At 49.6% G+C, this 20630-nt stretch overlaps 1 protein-coding gene across 1 annotated transcript; it reads left to right on the forward strand.

Moving 5' to 3' along the window:
• The first annotated feature begins 10657 nt into the window (after nucleotides 1-10657).
• LOC132076177 (uncharacterized) lies at nucleotides 10658-19623 on the forward strand. The gene is made up of 4 exons (XM_059477122.1): nucleotides 10658-10685; nucleotides 11358-11430; nucleotides 12824-14411; nucleotides 14742-19623. Exons 1-4 carry the CDS (start codon nucleotides 10658-10660, stop codon nucleotides 17430-17432), a joined length of 4380 nt encoding a protein of 1459 aa, XP_059333105.1. The 3' UTR covers nucleotides 17433-19623.
• Nucleotides 19624-20630: the final 1007 nt, after the last annotated feature.

Raw genomic sequence — 20630 nt, forward strand, 5'->3', positions numbered from 1 at the left:
TGACACTTTTAGTCCTGCGATTATCAGAAGTACCATGTTTTTCTGCTTTTCCTGAAGGACTTGCTGATGGTCTCGCACTGCTAAGATGAAATTGTTCAAACTTAAATGAACACAGTCTTGATTTCTTCTTTTAAAAGCTGTTTCCTGTATCATGACAAGATTTCACAAGATGTTGCACCCAGACCCAGACAGAAGCTTCCATTCTGTTGTCTCTTATAAAAGTAGAAAAGAAACACAATTAGCCCTGTTAGGCAACTTTAAAAGTCACCTTCTAATTTCCTTCTGTTTGTTTGGACTCAGGGTGGGTTTTGAGCTGCTCAGTCTGTTATTGCAAGAGGCAGCTGCCTCTTTTGTACCTGCAGGAGCATATCTGGTCACCTTCTGAAGTAACAGATCCTTTGTGGAATAGCTGTGGACTGTACCCCCACAAACAGCTGGCTCACTTGCTACAATGCAGATACTCCCTCAGATGTGGAATGAGAGGCTCTGCTCATTGCTCCTCTGTGGAAGTAAAAGCTGCTGGGAGGGGAAGAGCAACTCCCTGAGCTCAGCATGAAGGATCTGAAAGCTGGAAATAAGCTTAATTTTTGTGAGTGAAGCTGGTTTAATTAAGGGAATTCCTGAGCATGAGAGTTTCACCTTCCCGTGTAACCAAAGCCCGTGTGGTGTGGCTCCTCGAACACCACCAGTGCAGAGCTTGCTCTGGTGTCTGCAGTGAGACAGATCGCCAGCAGCTTTCCTGCCTGAGCATGCTGAGCTCTCTAATTTCCTACAGGCATGACAAAAGTGGGTCTGGGGGAGGGGGAGGATTTAAATCCTGATTCAGGAAGATACTTCAGCAAATCACCGTTTTCTTAATCTGCCAACTCTGCTCTGGCAGATGCCCAAACAAGGGTACTGGCTGAATGGAGGTTTTAACTGGAAGTGAATAGCAGGTTCTTGGACCTGTTTAGGAATATGATTCATACACAGAGGAACAGAGCTACAGATGAAAAGCAGTTTCAAAAAACTGAGCTTGAAGTGTTAGGGTAAATCTAGGATTATGGATTTTGATACAATGAAGATGGAAAAGAGATTAAAGAGAAAGTTTATCTTTTTAATGTAATTATTCTTGAGACACTTTAGTAGATGTTACAATGCTGGAAGGATCCCAGTTTGTGAGAGTGTTGTTTCCTCTGATCTGGTACATTTGATGCAGACTCTGTAACTTGAAATCCAAGATGTTCTCAGCTGTCTAGTAGGAAAATCAAAAGAAATGTGAATGACTTCACACCTATGAATTATGAATTAATTAAGTTCCTTCTTACCCACCTACTTGAAAACCGCAGACAACACAATCTTTAAAAGCTCCCTTTTGGTATCATGAAGAGGGAACACAAAACAAATGCATCTTGTTTTTACAGGTCACTTTGAATGTCTTATAATTACAGATCGCATTTGAAATAGAACTTCTAAAAATCTTCTCTTGCTGCCTCCTCCTCTGCAGGTGTCTAACAGCTCTGCAGGAGTCTGTTCCCAACACACTTAACTAAAAGGCAGATTTTCGTATGAGATGGCTACAGCTCAGATTTCCAGGAATTGTTTAAAAGCTCAGCTAAAATTAGAAGTGCTTAAGGTATCCTTCAGAGCACAGAAGCACAAGCACTGCTGCCCGAACATACAAAAGTTGCCTGTATGAAAATACAGCTGCATCTCCTGAAGGAGCTGACCGGAGTCCTGGACCACAACCCACCCAGCCCTGACATTAACACCATGGGGATGGGGCAGAGGCTTCAGCTCTTGCCTGTGCCCGAGCCTGCAGTGGATCTGTTGCTGTGTGGCTCCTGCCTTGTCTCCCTGGCTGTGCTTTCCAGGGCTGGCTTGGTCACAGCTTGCTTGCCTGCCTTTACTGGGCTCCTGCTCCAGGTGCAGATCAGCCAGCCGTGTGCTGACAGGAGGAGTGGTTTGTCTGGAGAGGATTATCAGCAAACTGCCTGTAAAAATTACAGTGCTAAATAGGTTACACCTGCTCAGGTTTGGAAAATTTTTTTGCTGATATGCAAGATCCCATTGTCTCATGTCCCAGATGCCTCCTGCCCAGCTATTAAAGTGTGGGGCTTGCTTAACTCATTTGGAATGACATTCCTAACTTTGAAAAGGGCTTTTATGGTTTCCTTTCTTAAAGCTGAGCCTTTCTTCTCCCTGAGCTTTGGAGGAAGGCCCTGACACTAATTGTTGAGTTACTCTGGGACTGCAGGGAACACCTGACACTAGGAGAAGTCCAACAGCTTCCCCCATGTGTGGAGGGGTTTTTCATACACACAGCCAATATTTGTGCTGGGTCCCTTGCTGTAATCTAAGCCTGAGGTGGTTGCTTGGAGGATCCACTAGTTCCACTACGTTCCCCTTTCAGGTGAAGATGATATTATAGTTTTTTCAATGCTTTCAGGTGCACTGTGGTCACACATGGTATCTTCCTCAGATTCCTTTCAGGTCTTTAAAGCAACTAGCTGCATGTGAGGTGTTACCAAGGGTTTAAAAACAAACTACTTGATTTTGAAAGGAGACCGTAAAAAAAGAGTCAGTAGGATTCTGGTTTTGCATAAGAAGCTACCATAGCAAATACACTCTGTTTGTACAGAAGTACAAATTTTTTTCTTGTTTCTATTCATCAAACATCAGCTCAAGGTGCAAAAGCTAAACAAGCTTACTTGGTACCTGAATTGTGGTTGTTAATAACTAAATTCTGGTCGGGCCATTGTGCCTGACCTTACTGTTCACTAAAGGTCTATCAAGCTGGAATTCAGTGAGCTTTGCTGCTCATGCTCAAAAGCAAGTAGAGTTTTGCTCCTGTTTCAGGCCCTCTATTTTTCTCTGACAGACACAAGTGTGTATGGTAAAGTTGACCACTCATCTGCTCTTTAGTTCTAGCCACCTTGCACATACCTGTCCTTATGTTGGTGTATTTACTTGTGTTTGAGTGTAGACTGGATTTCTAATTGATAAAAGGAAAAATAACATAACTCAGGATTTAAAAGAAATATGCTCTGCATTCAATTGTACTATTGAATTTGCAATAATAGTTATATAATGTAATATTGTAATAGAATAACAATTATAAAGCTTAAAATCAAAGTGACAAAGGTAGTGCCTCAGTGCTGGCAAAAAGCAGATTGATTTGGCTTTTTCCTCTCTTCTTTTGTGTCTCATGAGCAAAAAAAGGACTTCCATTGCAAGATTTATCAGAGTGGCAAGGCCTCAGCAGGACAATAGGGAATTTGGCAGTCAGCCTTTTGTGGGTCAGAATTCTCACAACATGCATTGTTTGGGCTCTGGTGTCACTGTCTGACCATCTGAGTTGCTGTGAGCAGGATTTTTCAGAGGTGGTTTAGCTGCGATTTCTGGGTACAGCCCCGTTCTGTATTTCTCTGGTCATAAAAAGCACAGTGCAAATGGCAGTGTCCCGTGAGCATTGTTGTCTCATTACAGCTGCGTGGTTGAGAGCGAGTTCATTTCTGTGAGCTCTCAGGGTTTGCATAGTGCACTTACTGCTAATATGATAAAAAATGTCTGCAGTAGAGGAGAGCTGTGATTGGTTGATGGGCAGGATGTGCTAATGGGTCATCATCGCTTTGGCTTTCTCTGCAAAAGTTAGGGACTCATTTTCCTGCTGGAGGGACCAGGAAAGCACAGAAGTCAGAGGGAGGCAATCTGTGGAGGCATCTCGGGGGGATCTGCAGGGCTCTGATGCTTGCTTCTTCCTCGCTGCACATGAGGAGTGATGAGTCACCTCTGCTTTTTCCAAAGGATCTGTTCCTTTGCTGGCATAAGCTGTTGTTGATGATTTTATTTTATTTTATTTTTCCTTTTATGACAAACCACCAATTGATGGGTTTTGTCACCAGTATAAAGAAACAAACAATGCCAAACATTATGCTGTGTTAAGGAAAATCACACAGAGATAAAGTACATTTCAACTGCAGCATCCATTTACAAAGGGTAAAATGCCAATTGAGGAGGCTTTAAATATGGAAAATACCCCTAAAGTAAACTGGGTGTATTGGTAGTGATAGAATGTTGCATACTAAGCAAGGTGTAGTTCCCTACCTCAATTTACCACGTAGCTGCACAAATACTGCCTGTGTGGGGGAAGATGGAACCTTTCTTAGTGGACATCTGCCAGGGTCAGATGTGGTTTGAATTTGTCAGTCTTCCTCTAGCACTGCAATGTGTGACAATATAAAGAAGGGAGAAAAATAATTGTGGGCCAGGATATCAAGGTGAATTTTTGAGAAGAAGAATAGACTCTCTTAAAAGAGGGAGGAAGGACAAGAGTGTGTAATGACAAGGGTTAAAAAAAAGACGATGTGAGGGATGTGCTGAAATGGAAGGATGAGAGGTTTGAGCTGAAGGGGAGGGGTATGCATTAGCGCAGAGGAAATCTCTCCTCACTGGTATGCACAGAGACATTTCCTGCCTTATGTTTTGGTTTCTTAATAGTTATCTGACTATAAAATTAACCTACATCATTTAATGGTAGTTGAATGGCAGCTAAATTAACCCACTTTCAAAATAGAGCTTACCTAGCCCGTCAGCTCTGAGACAGCCTTGTCCCCAGGCATCCAGGGCTGCAATCCACATCTCTGCCTTAACCTATTTCCCAAGCAACCAGCCAAAGTGGTGCATCAGAAACAGGCTTTGCTGCTCAGCCCAGCAGCTGACAGAGAGCAGGGACATGTATCAAACTGCTAATTCATATTTCACCAGGCATTCCCCTGCAAGCAGGGCTGGCTTGGCATATGGGGAGTGCCGCCCTTAGGAGTTGTGATACTGTTTCTATTAACAATGTGGCCTTGATTATCTGAGGCCCAATTATCTGAATCTCCAGGTTATCTGAAATGGGGTCATATCCCCCAACATCTGTTAATTACACCCAGGATACCCTCTCCTCTTCAGATCTCTCCACTGGCCCCTCCCAAGGTTTGGTGACTGGGCTGTGCTGAGTGTGGTTAGCTCTAGTGAGTGCTCAACCAAGCTCCTGCATTTGGTTTCTCATGTCCATGTTGGGAAAATACCCCAACCTGGATAATTACAGAATCTGAAATCCTTGAAGACTTCTGGAAGTAGGCAGTAGCTGTGCGTGGCAATGTGTCTGTTGGAACTGGGACCAGGAAAGTCTTAGGGGAGGGTGTCCAATGCATTTGAGTTTTCTTCCACCTTTCAGTGTACGTTCAGCTTAGGAGGGGAAGGTGGTATTTCTCTCAGCACAGCCTATCCTTGTCACAAGCCCTCATTACTGCAGATAAGTGCACTTTCAGTGGGAGTTTGACAGTTGTTGAACCCCTGCAGTTATTACAGTAACTCCAGCAGACCTGTGTGTGCATGTCTGAAGTTTGGGGAGAGAGAGCTTTGTCCCCAGGACAGACAGGACTGACTGTGATGGACACAGAGCAGGGGAGAGGTTATACACCTGTGTCACCTCAGGTGCAGAGCCAGTATATCTTCCTGGAATGGTTAAAGACACTCAGGGCATCCCTCTCTACTCCACAGTCCCTGTGGTTCATTCCCCCTTCTCTTAACTGGGTGCTGCTTTTTATAAAACGTGCAAAGCTGTGAAAATCATTGTAAGAACTTTTTTTTTTTTTGCCCTGCATGCTTTTGTTATCTGTCTTCTGGTGCTGTCTGTTTTTCTATCTATTCTGGTCTTCTGGTGCTATCTATCCTTTTGGAGCACCTAGCTCAGCAAAGATTCTGGGTACTGCCTCAGAAGGAAACAGTCATGGTAATTTTTTTTTCCTTAAAGGGAAGATCCCAAATGATCTTGATAATTAGAAAAATTAGCAAGGACAATTCTGGAAAGGGTTTGAAAGTTAGTATGTAGAATAGTATTTCCAACATGATAAATTTCCCTTGGTTTTAAAGCAATAGCTCAGTGGTAACATTTTAAATTAGTCATTAAATATTATATTAGAAATATTACAATGATGATAAAGTACTATAGAATACAGTTGGGTTTTGGGGAAGGTGGGAGTCAAGGAAGTTATGACAGGAATATAAAAATGCAAAACTTATTTGATGCTGCTATTGGTTTTTTTTAATGTAAAACCAGCTTTGGTTTGTTTGATTTCTATTTGGTTACAGGTGGGGAGAAGTGATTTATAATGCTAAACTAGTTTAAAAATAAATAAACAAATAAAAGACACTACTCTGAAGGGTTAAAAGTGTGAATCTATAATGGATGTCTGTTACTTGTCCAGTCACTTGGCTGATTGTACAACCTGGATATGTCGATGAATACATGCAGCTGACAAAAAAACCCAGCCAAACAAAACCCACCTATAACTTGTTTCTTCCTGCTTTTCAGCTGAAATACAAGCTCAGTCCATCCCCAAGTGCGTCACCAAGGATGGAGTAAATTCTGGGGCCTTGAGAACCTGGCAGCAATATTTCCATAGTTATTTTGGCTGTGCTTTGCACAACTTCAGCTTTTAATTTAGAGGAGAGTGCTTTTTCTCCTTCCTAGCTGTTATGTGGAGCCACGGCTCTTTGCATGCTGCTTTTCTATTTTTTTTCAGTGCAGTGAGGGAGAATTACTGTAGCACCCACAGAGGTGTGAAGGGACTCATTCATCTGTGTGGGGAGTGTGAGGTGCCAGGCATATTTCTGAGGATTGAAATACAGGCATTTAAACTGGTGCATCCAGTGTCAGCCTTTTAATTGGGACTTTGAAAGATGAGCTCCAGAAAATCTTGCTTCAGTGGCTTACACTGTTCGTGCCCATGGCTGGTTTGCCCATCCCCTTCAAGGGGACATCCATTCTGCCAGCAGAAGGAAGCACATCCTGCACCTCTCAAGGCACGAGGTCTGTGCTGCAGCTATGAGTGGAGATGGGTTTGAGCACAGTCAGATGGTCCCATGCCTTTCCCAGCATGTTTGCTTTTGCATGGCCATTCCAACAAGCTGAACTGGGACTGGCAGAGAGCCCATTTCCCCCTTCTGCTGGGTAAGATCTCTGCATGCAGCCCTCCAGCACAGGCAAAGCAAGCGTGTCCTTGGGAAGCCACGGCACAGCCCCTTCCAAGTGCACGCTTGGCATGCGCTCCTGGGGCTGGGCTCAGCTCACCTGACTGCCAGCAGTGAGCAGGTCCCCTTTAAGAGTCTGTTCTTCCTTTGCAACCCTTCAAAAAGGCATTTCCACTCACCCTGAAAAATAAATTAAGTGGTTGAAACCAGCAGGGCTGGAGGTGCCACCCAAGGGCAGTGAGACACTGCCTCAGAGCTTGGGCTCACAGTGGGCATGGCCAGTGCTTTGGGTTCAGCTGATGGAGGGCACTGCTCACCAGTTAGGCTTTCTTCTTAGTCATCCACATTTCTCAAATCTCTGCTTTTAGTCAGGTTTCCAAGATACCTTTCAGCCTGGTGGGGTACTCAGGAGGTACCTCTGGTTTTGGGGGGTGCAAGGCACCTCTCTGCCAACTGGCACGAGTCAGCTGCCTGGCAGCAAGAGAGGGAGGGGAAAGGTCATCCCTGTAAAAATACTGAATTGGATTTTATAAGTTTATAGCTATGTTTTGTTTCTTTTACAGAACTATAATCCTGGTGCTTAGAGTGGTCTGAAAGGAACAGAAACACTTAGCCTTGAACTTTTGTTCTGCTGCTGCTTCTTGTGCCTCTGAGGTACAAAACATACCTGTAAACTTATAATCAATCAAACCGTTGTTCAAGGGCTAAAAAAGGAAACCTAAAAAGGGTACAGGCTTCAAGTTTAATAGTGAAAAACTTGGGTTAGGCAAGCCAGAAGATTGCAGTTGGCAATTGACAGGTTTTCGGAGACTGTCTTCCCAGGTAGGTTGGTATGAACTAGCCGATTTCTTTCTTTCCTCCCCTCTTGCTCCCTGCCCAAATACACTATAGAACCAGAGGCAGGCTGGGCTGCCCCTAAAACTTTTTTTATGGCATTCACAAGCAGAGCAAGCACAGCATCACCCTTGTACAACAGGAAGAGATATGACAACTCCACCAGTGGGCTGGGGGCTCTGCAGGAGCTGGGAAAAGCTCCTCAGGCTGTGTAGGGAGAAACAGATAACTTGGCCCTTCCTCTCCGTGCTGTAAATGCTCTATCTGTGCAGCCTGTAGGTGTTAGGGACTGACAAACCTCTGCCTTCCCCCAGCCCCTTCATCCCCAACTGCGTGGCCTTTGTTGGAAGCCCCAGGTCCCCTCCAGCAAGAGCTGGGGGAGGGTTGACTTTAAACTCCACTAAACAGTGGAGGCACAATGCAAACAAATGTATTGCAGCACGCAGCTATGCAAATAGCTTCAGAGCGCAGCATGTTTCCCCAGCATTAATTGCTGCACCGCCGGGGTTGCGTAGCAACAGCTCCGCTTGTGCCTCTGACAGCTCCTGCCCCTTGATGCCTCTGACGCCTTCTGTGGCAGGCAGGCAAGGGGAAGAGAGCAGGGCTGCCCTGGGAAATCAAGAAGGGCTGGGAGGCAGTGAGGGGCTCTGGTGATAAAATTCACTTGGGACACTGGGGCTGTGTGCTGCTGTGTCCCAGGGTAGTGTGTGCGGTGGGGCTGGAAGGAGGGTGTGGAGCACAGGAACAGAGGACATCCTGCAGCTGCAGCCCTGTGAAGGCAGCATTTGAGGCTGGTGGGCAGAAAGGGCAGATCTGCCATGTCCCAGGCTCTGCAGGCAACCCCACTGACAGGTGGGCTGTCTCTCCCACTGCAGTCAATCCTTCTGGAGACCCCACACAGGTTTCTGACTGCACCTACAGCTTGGCTAGAGGCATAGAGGGTCCCCAGATTGTCTCTCACTGGTTGTGAATCTCCTTTTGACTTGTGGCTTTTCCAGCCCTTGAGAGAGATGGCTCGTTGCTCATGCACACCCAATCCTAGGAGAGCCCTGTGGGAAGGGGTGAGGACAGGCACCAAGGAGAAGGCTGTGGGTGGGATGGGCAGCCCTGGGCACCTTCGCTGGTCTTTCCAGTCCAGCAGCTTCTGTGGGGCTGGCCTGTATCTCCCGAAAGGCAGGACTATGCCTGCCTGTCTCTTCAGAGGCAGGACTGGCTGCCTCCTGAGAGTAATTTTTCCTCCTGTTCAAAACCATGTTCCCAATTCCCATCCTCTGTGCTTACCAGTGAGTCTTCAGCTTGTGCTTTTGCCGGGCTGAGGAACATGTTTGCACCTGGCACCTTTCCCTGGAAAGACACTTCAGCTCTGCAGTCAGCTCACCTCTCCTCTATTCTGATAAGCCACATTAAAAAAATAGTTTCTCTGCAACAGTTTGTACTGTCCATAAGCTACTCTGCTTGAAAATGTGGGGCACTTGGTGAAATTCTGCTCTTACATGCGAGCCAGAAACAAGCTCTTCTCCAAAACTGCCTTAAGTAGGGAGCATGTGGGCAATCTACATCCATCAGCTGCCTCAAAAGAGAATGCCCATGGGCATGTTTTACTTATTAGTGATAGCCAGAACACTAGCCAGGACAGGAATAGTGGGAAATGCTGGATAGGTACCAAGGCACACAGATTAGCAGGCCCCAGGGAGCACAGAACTCTGTGTGTCTGGGAGATCTGGGGATGGTGAGGCACAGGCTGCAGCTCAGCACCCTTGGGGGCACAGGGAGAGAGGAAGGACAGAGTTGGGACCTAGGCACCCTCAGAGCCTTTTCACCGCAGGTGGCAGTGAAAGCTCTGCCCCAGGGTTATCCTTAGACACCCAGAATAAGGTAATGCTGCCTGCAGTACCCAAGCAGGGATGGACTGGAGAAGGAGCAGATGAGCTCAAGGTGAGGAGTTGCAGCCTTTCTTTGAGCTGAAGTGGCGTGACACCAGAGGACCCTGAACACAATGTGCCAGGTGAACTGTGTCACTGAGTTCAAGATGGGTCTTCTAAGTAGAAAGGGCATCAAAACTGAATGGATTTATTTCCTTTATCAAGTAGGAAAAATGTTTATCTCTGTTTTTTTAAAATTTATAGCTTGACAAGTTCTGTGTACCTCTGATTGTCTCCCTGGAGTACAGTAGGGCAAATAAGGTGACAGTGAGCACGAAGGCCTCAGTCACACTTCAGAGGAAGAAACTGGGTGAAAGGCAAGGCAGAAATGCTGCTGGAACCTTCAGGATCAGGGAGCCAAGGTCCCCTCTGCCATACAAGCTGTGCAAAGCAGGCATGACCTGCAGCTGGCTGTGCTCAGCATCACAGCTGCAAGGCAGGAAAGGACAGTGCCCAGCCATTTTGGTCCCTTCTCCCACACCAGGGGCTCTGCACACAGGTTTGCAGCCTCCTCCTCACCAGGGGTCACCCAGCCTCTCCTCTCCTCTCCTCTCCTCTCCTCTCCTCTCCTCTCCTCTCCTCTCCTCTCCTCTCCTCTCCTCTCCTCTCCTCTCCTCTCCTCTCCTCTCCTCTCCTCTCCTCTCCTCTCCTCTCCTCTCCTCTCCTCTCCTCTCCTCTCCTCTCCTCTCCTCTCCTCGGCAGTCACTTTGCCTGTGCCATGGATTCTTCCTTCACAGCCGTGGAGTGCAGCACCCGAGGGTGCCCCAGCAAGGAGTGAGATGGCTGTTTTGCCACCACAACCCCTTCCCGCAGCTGCCCAGGCAGCATGGCACTGGGGGGGCCAGGGCAGGGCCCCACCTCTGCTGCTGTCGTTAGAAATTTAGTCTTCCCAGGGGAAGATGGCTGCTTCTCTTGAGAGCTGGGCTTGTGAGTAGGTAAGAGGAGTCACCGCCCTCTTTGCAAAGGTGGAAAAAAGATTACGCTCAGCTCTGCCTCTTCAAAAAGCCCCCTGCTCCAAGCCCAGGGGGGTTGAAAGGTTTTTTTTTATCCCCTTTTGTTATTCAGCAGAGCGAGGGGAGGAGCTGGGCCGTGTAAGAGATCCTGGCTGACATAACCCTTCCCATGCAGGGCTCTGGAGAGGGGCCAGGTTGTACCTGGGTATTTTTATTTAAACTAATCCCAGGCGTTCCAAATTGAAAGCCATCGCAGCGCCAGGTAGGACCAGGTCAGACGGTTGCTGGAGGGCGTTTTTCTCACCTGGGTGTAGTAAAGCAGTCTCCAGGTACGTGTTTATTGCTAACCCCGGGAGTGTGTTCTGGTGGTGTTGGGACACATTTGGCAAGCTGAGCTGGCTCAGCCTTTCCGGGTGGTTTCAGGAAAGTCCAGCCTAAGAAGCCTTTAAGGAAACTGAAAGGCTGGGCTTGGGAGGCAAAGCCTCATTACTTGTAAAACACGTTGTGCCTGGGCAGACTGGAGAGCAAAGGGCTGAGCAGAGCTGCTCAGGGCAGGCTTGGCTGCAGCCTGGCATTTCTGGGCAGAGAGGAGACCTGGTCAGCCCTGAGCCTGAAGTGGCCCCAGGTGTCTCCCCCTGTCCACCAGCCCAGGGAATCAGGGCACTGGAGGTGCCTCCCTGGTGCGTGTCAGTTCAAAGAAAGCAGCCAGCAAGCAGCAGGTAAGGAGCAGGTGAGGGCTGCCCAGGGCAGGCTCAGGTGTGTCTGATGCCACTGAGAGCGGCTGGGTCCAGCCACTGGCTTTTGCTTGTCCATTTCTCTGCTGATGGCTCCTTCAAACTGGCGCTCTTCCTCCTCATCCACCTGTTGAGCTCTGTGCCTGGCAGCATGGAGAGTGAAAATCCACTCTAGATGAAGCTGCTTTTCTCCACCCTGGCCCTGAACTCTTTGATAAGCGTTGCCCCCCTTGACCCAGCTGAGTGAGTGAGGTCAGTGTCTGATGCTGGTGGAGGGGGCAGGCAGAGAAAGGCTGCAGGGGGAGAAAGGACTTTCACTCCTCCAGTACAAGGCCAGGAGGTGCAAAGTGCAAGTGTTGCTGCAAAGCAACCCTACGTTACTGGTAAAGTGTGGGTGGCAAGTGTGGGTGCCAAGACGTGGGGCCCTCTCGGCGTGGTCAGGACTGGGTGGGAGTTGCCTGTGCTGCTGTTGGGAACAGATATGGTCTCAATAACAGCACCTGGCATGGCACTCGTGATGGGTTCATGAAAACACTGGGTAATTATCCCCTAACCTCTCCACCAGTAAGTCCTAATTAATTGCCTCTGCCAAGCAGGTAACTGATAATGGCCTGGGTTTGAGTGCTAGCTAGTGGCACTGACCCTGTGCTGTAGAAGCCCACCTTTCTGCACAACCAGTGTGTGCTGACAGCCCATCGGCTGCAGCAACACTTGATTAAATGGCAGCTAATCAAAGGTCAGTGCCAATGGCACAACACCACACAGGGTGCATTGCTGCCTGCATGTCCTGCAGGCTGGGAGCTCACCAGAATTTCTGTGCTGACTACAGAAGAGGCTCAGATCTGCTCAGTTTGGCCCCAGACCCAGCTTCTGCTAGAGGTGTAAGCAGGATTTTAAGACTTAAAGTAGCTGAAGATTCCTGGCATCTGGATGCCCAGCTGGGATGCTGCTCTGCTCCCACCCAGCTTGGCAGTGCAGAGTGAGGGAGCGGAGGTATGCAGCCATCCTAGAAATGCTGGGCCTTCCACACCAGGTGCCATGCAGATATTAAGCCTGATTCTTTTTAGGTTTGCTTTGAGCATGTGACATGGTGCCTACACACTGGGATGTCCTAGGCAGAAGTGTAATTATGAGTGCTCTGGCAGTGGCAGACAAACAAAAATGCAGTCTGTGTCCTGCCAGCAGTGTGCACATGTAAGTGTGCATGCTGGGACTGAAGGAACACCTGCCAGCCCCAGGAAAACAGGATGCTTGATCTCACCTGGAGGTCAGACAAGGGATGTGCCTGACTGGGAGGAGAAGGGTTATTTTGGTTTTGCAGCATAAGCTAATATTCCCTAAGACATATTAGTGACTGCTTCTCTCTTTGTCTCCCTAGTGAGGATCCAGCAGAGACAATAGCAATAGACTCTAACAATCAGCCGAAGTCTCCACTGGAAAAATTTATGGTCAGACTGTGTACACATCACCAGAAGCAGTTCATTCGTGTGCTAAACGACATATACACTGAAGTACAGCCAGACTCTGACGGCCAACAGTTATCTGAATCTGAGAGCATGGAGGCCTCTACTTGTGGCTCTGGTTGTAGCCAGCGAAGCACTGAAAATCAGGATAAGGGTGCTACTTGTACTGAATCAAAGCTCCCTTCTCCATTGGACCCAGGACAGTCAGGGGCCGACAGCCCCCTGCATGTTACGGGACAAGCCCCGAAGCAGCCAGTGGAACTGAAGTCTCTGGACAGAGCAGAGAACTCCAGTCCTGCTTTGAGGAGGGACTTCTGCGAGCTCCCCATCACCAGGCTTCGCTCTGCTAGTCCAAAGGATAGCCCCACCCAAGGATACCTCAGCACGTTGAACTCTTCCTCTTTGAATTTCCATCATGCCGCAAAGAGCCTGGAAGGGCAGCAAGCTGCTGGACACGAACAAGAAGCCGCTGTCAGGAAGTGTGAGGATAATAAAGAGCAGCTAGCAGGTAAGACTCTCATGGAAGGTTATATCTCAGTCAAAGTGGCAAATGTGAATGGCAGTGAGGACAGCTTAGACAGCTGTCTGGGGTCCCAAAAGAGCTCTTGTAGGGCTCTCCCAGAGGAGTCCTGGGATCCTGGCTTTGCAGTGACGCCCGCTCGCAGAGCCGACAAAGAGAACACTTTGCAATGCGGCTCGAAAGCATCTTTGCACCAGGACTTAGATGCAAAAGAACAAGACGTGAGACCAAAGCAAGAAAACCACCTGCATGCCATGGCCAAGGGCAAGGCAGGCTGCCAGCTGCACCCAGCCGACAAGGGCATGCTCGACAAGTCCAAAGAGGGCTGGCTGCCCACTGGCGCCATGCCAGCCGCCCACCGCCCCCCCGGTGGGCACCCCCGCACCAAGGCAGCCTCCCTCAGGCCCTCTCGGAAGAGCAAGAAGGCATCGGGGCTGAGGATCAATGACTATGACAACCAGTGCGACGTGGTGTACATCAGCCAGCCCATCACCGAGTGCCATTTCGAGGCGCAGCGCCTGGTGTCGTCCCGCAGGACGGCCAGGAAGAGCACGCGGGGCTATTTCTTCAACGGTGAGTGCTGCGAGCTCCCCACCGTGCGCACGCTGGTGAAGAGCTCCCGCGCCGAGGAGAGGGCGAGCAGCCCGGCACTGCGGACAGAGACCCTCGTAAGTGCGAAACCGCCCCTGGTGCTCTCGGTGGAGGGGTCTGCAGGGGCAGGACGGGAGGGTGAGAAAAGGGTTTCCCTGAGGCTTCTGGCTAAAGTGGCACCAGCCGGTCGAGAAACGAAGGAGAGAGCTGAGCTGGGCTCCATGCAGCTCCGGGAAACCCGAGCACTGCGATCAAGGGAAGCTGCTGTGGCCATGCCGTTCTTCTCTCTCTCTGCTCCACCCAGCCCCCAGAAAGAGGACAGCTTGGCCAGCTCGCCGCCACCTGGCTCCCCTCCTGCTGAAGGAGGGGAGTCACCTCCCCTCAGTGCCACAGTGGGAGGCACTGTCACCTGGGAGGCTGGCAGTAGCCTGGGCTGCTCTGGGGATGGCAGCAGCAGCAGCCAGGCTGCTGAGGTTGCTGCCTTTTCAGTCTCAAAAGCACACGGTGAGGAGGAAGGTTGTCCAGGCTCTGACATACAAACTATTCCAGACCCCCCTGCCAGTCCAGAGCCAAAGTCCTCCTCACAGCCCTCTGCTGCTACAGACACAACACCTCTGCCCTGTGATGGTGCCAGGGATCCTGCCCAGCTTCCAGGCTCAGGGAATGCTGAGCTCTGTGGGCAGTGTCTGGCAGAGCCCTCCGCATGCTCTCCAGGCTCACAGGCTCCTGATGAGCCCCCTGCCACCATGGATGGGAAGAGCCCCCTGGAGCCCCCTGCCACCATGGATGAGAAGAACCCCCTGGAGCCCCCTGCCACCATGGATGGGAAGAACCCCCTGGAGCCCCCTGCCACCATGGATGAGAAGAGCCCCCTGGAGCCCCCTGCCACTTTAGAGTGTGGGGATGTGAACAAAAGCATCGATGCTAAGCCAGAAGCCGAATCATCGGTCATGGTGGGTGACAGCCCTCTTGAGCAAGAGGATGCTGTGCTTGTCAGCACACCCCTCCCCAAAATCTTTGAAGTAGAAACAATGCAGAATAACAGCACAGCAGGTGAAAAAGAGCCCACTGAAGGGGAAATGCCACCTGACCCAAACAGCTCAGACTCTGTCTCTTCCAAAGACAGTCTAGACAAGAAGCGCAAGAAAGGCAGGAGGGCGCTAGTGGCATCGGACCGGTGTCTCCGAAGCCAACGATCCCCATCACCTGCTGAGGGCAGTGCTGAGGACTCTGGTTCTTCCAGCTCTGGGCAGCTTACTTGCCTTCAGATCAAACTCTCCAAGAGCCCTGGTGCTAAGCGGTTCAAGAGAGAAGTGCAGCTGGATGAGGCAGCATCCATGCACTTCCCCAATGACTGCTTCCCCAATGTGCTGCTCAAAACCAGCGAAGAGCCCGGCACTGGCCAGGCTCCAGAGAGCATCACTGAGCAGCAGCCAGGCAAGGAGAATGGTGTCACTACCAGACGAACCTATAAAAGCATCTTAGCAAAAGAGACTGCTGCAGAGGGAGAAAATTCCTCTAAAGATGACTCCTCTGCTAACAGCAGCCAAAGTCAACAGGGTGAGATGCTGGAAATCAGCATCCAGGCTGATTCTGAGAAGAAAAACATTACCCTCCCTCCAGAGAACACTGTTCCTGCAAATGATGCTGAGCAAGTGGATGTAAAACCAGTCAATGCCAGTGCAAAGGACAAGGAGAGCTCTGACAGTGTCAGGGATCTGGCCAAGCCAGTGAACTATGAGCTGGTGACCAATTTGCCTCCGTGTCCCAGCAGCAGAGGTGGAAGCAAGCATCTTCCAGCAAAAACTGCAAAGCACAAAAATGTTGCTCTGCAGTTTTACAACTTACGACATGCACCCGCACCTGTAGACAGTGCAAAAAAGAACACACCAGGGAAGGAGTCTATGCAAGCAATCCCCAAACTGAGGGATGAGCACAGTTCAGGGAATGATGACTGCCCAGCACTGGAGGACATAGACATGGCTGACAGCAAACCAAAGTTCATGGAGTGGTGTGCTGAAGAGGAAAACCAGGAGCTCATTGCTGAGTTCAACACTCAGTACATGAAAATCCAGAAGGGCTGGATTCAGCTGGAGAAGGAGGTCCAGCCAACCCCCAAGGTAAAGAACAAAGCCGACAAACTGAAAGAGATTTGGAAAAGCAAGAAAAGAACACGGAAAAGCAGAGGCTCACTGGAAGTGCAGAAGCTTTCTCCTGTGCAGATGCTGTTTATGAAGGCCTTTAAGCTGTCTGACATATGCCAGTGGTTTCTGGAGACAACTGAGACCAGGTCTCTAGTGATTGTGAAAAAACTCAACACCCGTCTACCGGGGGAGATTCCCCCCATGAAAGTCCCCATGCAGAAATATTCTTCCTCTAGTCTCTACCCCAGCTCACTACAAGCTGAACGTTTGAAAAAACATCTCAAGAAGTTTGCCGCCACTACCCCGGCTCGGAATAACCTGAAGAACCAAAAGCTTTGGGCCAAAATTCGTGAGAATGCGGATAAAGCAGAGGTTGAAGAAGCCACCGCTCCCAGCCAGACATCTCCCACTGATGCCAGCACTAAGGAGCTGAGTGAGGACAAAACCATCCCGCCTGCCCTCAGCTTGCCCACACAGGCCAGCACCAGGATCCTGCGCAAGTACTCCAATCTTCGGGGCAAGCTGCGAGCCCAGCAGCGCGTGGTGAAGGCGGAGAAGCGGAGCGAGGGCCCAGGGGACCAGCTGTCCCTGGAGAGCAAGCAGAGCCGGAAAAGTGTGTGCATCAACCCCCTGATGTCTCCAAAGCTGGCCTTGCAGATCAAAGCAGCTGCCTTTCCTGCTAAATCTCCCTCAGTGGATGGAATGGGGAAGGGGCGAAAGGGGAAGAGCAGGTCCCAAGAGGATCCCTTGCCCAAAGTCGACCTCCAGCTCAGCAAGAAGAAGAAGATGCTGAAGGAGAGCGGGAGCACCCAGGAACGATCCAGCTCTTCCACCAAGGACAAGCTGCCTGCCAAGAAGGCCAGTAAAATAAAGCATTCAGAGGGCAATGTGAAATCTCCCACCACCCGAAAGCAGACTGCCATGGAGAGGAGCAATAAGCTGGCCAGAAAAATTTCTTTGAAAGAGAAGAGAGTCCCGAAAAAGCAGCTGGAGAAGCGGCTCCCCGTGCGGAAGGGCAAGGAGAACACGAGCAGACGGGCCGCGCTCCCTCCCAGTCACGAGGAGTTGTCCAAAGCCCCAAAACAGAAGCCCCTGGGGGAGTCCTCCACACGGTCACAGAAGATGGCCAACAAGAAGCACAGCAGTGGAAAGACCTTGACAAGGTCCATGAAGAAGATGCAGGAGAGCAGTGTGTCTCAGGGCAAGAGGAAGCTAAGGGCAAAAGTGGACTGTTCGCACAGCAAACGCTCGCGACTTGACCCGAAATAGCAAAGAAATGGTAGCCATGTACAAAACTGATGTATAGTAGTAACCCTTTACCATGCATTAACTAAAGCTGCTTTTATAAGCTGTAGCAAGCCTTTAAAAATCCGCAGTTAAAGGATAAATACCCATGATTTTAGGCATCAGCAGATGTGTCTTGGACAGAGAAGAGGTTGGTCTGTCTGGCTCTGCTGTTCAGAAGGAAGTTTCTGTAGTTTGAACGTTCCTTGGGTTCTTTTAAACTTAGAACCAGGCAGTTTTTGTTAAAAGTACAGTGCCTTATTTATCACTTTAAAAATAAAAATAAGAAGCTCATCTGTGTGATTTGGAGGCTTGCGTTTTATACTTGAGGCACAAGCACTTGTACTGTAGCAGAAAGAAAACCACCTTCGCGCACATGAAGTAGCTTTTGTCAGCCTTTGGGTGCACACAAACATTTCCCTTTCTTTCAGAGTCCTCCTTCTGTCTGTCTTCTTAGTGGCATTTAAAGCAAAACCAAAACCATTTCGCATCACTAAGGGAGAGAAAGGCGAGTCTGTCCATTGTCGGTTCACTGGTAGCGGTTGCTGGTGTCCCAGACTGTCACCTGCATGAGAATGTGAAGTAGCTGCTGGAGTTGTACTGCTGATGGCTGCCTGCTCCTCGCTGCACACCCGTGGGTGGGGAGGGCCCGCTCAGGCTGGGGAGATGCCCTGGGGGTGCCAGGTACCAGGCTGCCACACCCGCTGCTGCCGGCTGGGCAGGCTGGGCTGTATCTGTCTTTTTTCTTGCTGGCTTCAGGGATGAACCGTTCTTGCCATGCTCTGCTTTTGGACAGACTTCCTTTTCCTAATTCCCTGTCCTTGTGGTGATTTCTGTGGTCTCTGTTGGCAAAGCTTTTCTGTAGTGCTTCACTGAAGGTTGAATCTCTCCCTTTTTAAGGGCTTGAGTTCCTGATGTTAGTGCTCTGCAGGAAGGGAACTATGGCCCTCACCTTGTGCTTTTGTGCATGCCTTGCCTAGTGCTCTCTGAAGCCAGGATTTGCAGTTGAAATAAGGCTGGGATAAGGGACTGGCTTGTGTTAATTTTTTACCATAATTTGCATTTCACCCTTTTACCAGCAAGGTGCAGGAGGTTTGTCCTTGCTTGTGTCACAGAACAGGGTCATAGTGCCTGTCTTTTCTTAGAAAAACCTGTTAGAAGTGCATAGAGTGTGTGGCTGTGCTGGTTCTGCTGGGCAGAGATGACCAGCAGCTAGGGAGGGCTGTGGTCTGTGCTAGGGAAAGGTCCCTGCTCAACCATTGCATCCCCAAGGCTTCACTTTCACATTGCTGCAGAGTCCATTTGCAGGAATTCCAATGCCAGTCTCCTTCCAGACATAAAGCAGCAGTGCCTGTCAGGGCACTGTGTGGACCCTGAGGCTGCCAGACCTTTAACAGCTGCCTTGCTGGTCCTTGCTCAGCTGCTTGTCCCTGATGAGAGCAAGGCTCTGGTGCAGCCCATGAATTCAAGAGATGCTGGCCCCTGGAGCAGAGGCTGAAAAGGGATTGCCTGCAAAGGGAATTGCTTTTTGTGGTTGGCATTGAACCCCAGATCTCAAAGCCTGGGGGCGGGAGGTGAAAGACAGATAATTGTGTTAAAATCTTTCATTGTACCCCTTTAGTACAGAGGATGAAACCAGGTGTTTGATTTGCACTCCCTTCACAGAGCACCTCTGGCTCTCTTGGAGGTACTCCCTTTCCCAAGCATTGACACTCACAATGCTGTGGCACATTTTTCTCTTTACTGTGAAATGGCTGATTTAAAAAAAAAAATCCTCTGCCTTTCCTTTGAATTGTGCTAGAGTAAGTTAACTCTCTGAACAAGTAGGAAGTGATTAAATCTAGCCTGTCAGTCCCTGTACAGATTAATATGAAGCTATCTATTACTTTAATTTTTACTGCATGCATTAAGTATGTCAAACATTCCATCAGAAAAGATTTTAAAGCGTTTCAAGAGAGGTGTAAGGCAGGAGGGCACTGATGGCAGTTAAGTGACTGATCTGTACCTCTTTTGCAGGGTATCTTTCCCTCTTGCTTCTCCATCCTTACTTTTGGTCCTTCTCCAGCCTCTGGCTGGGGCCCAGCCACATGGGCCCAGATTTCCTCTTCTTGCTCTGGGCCAGGTGTACATGTGAGCACACCTCTTACCTTTGCTGCTCACGCCATTCCCCTGTAGCAAATCCCCTCTTCCCGTCCTTCACCATCACTCCTGAAGCGCCTGCACCGGTCACCATGCACCTCCTTGAGGCTTTCCCTCTCTCTTCTCTCATTTTTTAGCTGCTGGTAAATGGTAAATGCAGGCTGTCCTGCTCCCTGTCTTCTGTGCTTCTGGGAGCAGTAGTCCCATTAGGATAGAACCCTATACATAGCAAGTGGAAAGAGTCTTTCTAGATGGGATGCTGCTGCTCCAGTGTCCTGGATTTCTTCCTGCACCCTGGTGCTTCACCAGCACTGACTGGCTGAAGCATGTTGGAGGACAGCAGGTGTCATTGGTGCTGGAGTGGAGCAGCTTCTGGGCATCTGTCCCAGCTCAGTGTGCACGGCTTGGCTCAGGCAGGGTGGGATCAGAGCACTGAGCTTCCCGGCAGTGTCCCTGACAGGCAGGGGTGACGTGTGCTCTGAGGCACAGCCCCTGCTTCAGAGCAGTCTGTTACCAATAAATGTGGCTCTTACATCAAGCAAGGGATGCACAGGGAGCTGCAGATGAGCTTAATGAATGGAAAAAAATAAGCAACATGATTGAGTACCTTATTCCACATGGACATGGAGTGTGTTTCCATGTGCTACAGGCGCAGAGCTGCCCACTGGCACTACCACAGTGCCATCCTCAGATCCACAGCCTCATTGCGCTCCTCTTCCCCTGGGCTACCCCACAGCTCCCTGCTCTGCTTCTTCAGCTCTGGATTTCAAGAGATACAACGCACAAAGCAGATCTCTTTCTGTTACTTTGGCTTTTCTTGCTGGCTACTTTCTCATCCTATTGAAATTAGTCTCCATCATGCACCCTGGTCCATGAACGAGGAGCAGCATCCTCTTAGCTCTGCACCTCCACAGATGTCCTCACTGTCCCTCTGCTGCCACCCCCCTCCCTCTCATTTGCATGGTTACCTTATTCTCTCTCTTGTCATCAGCAGCTCTGGGTCTTCACACTTCACATGTTCAGAATCCGTCCATTTTAATAAAA

The sequence above is a fragment of the Ammospiza nelsoni genome, chromosome 8 (genome assembly GCF_027579445.1).
Source record: "Ammospiza nelsoni isolate bAmmNel1 chromosome 8, bAmmNel1.pri, whole genome shotgun sequence".
NCBI lineage: Eukaryota > Metazoa > Chordata > Aves > Passeriformes > Passerellidae > Ammospiza > Ammospiza nelsoni.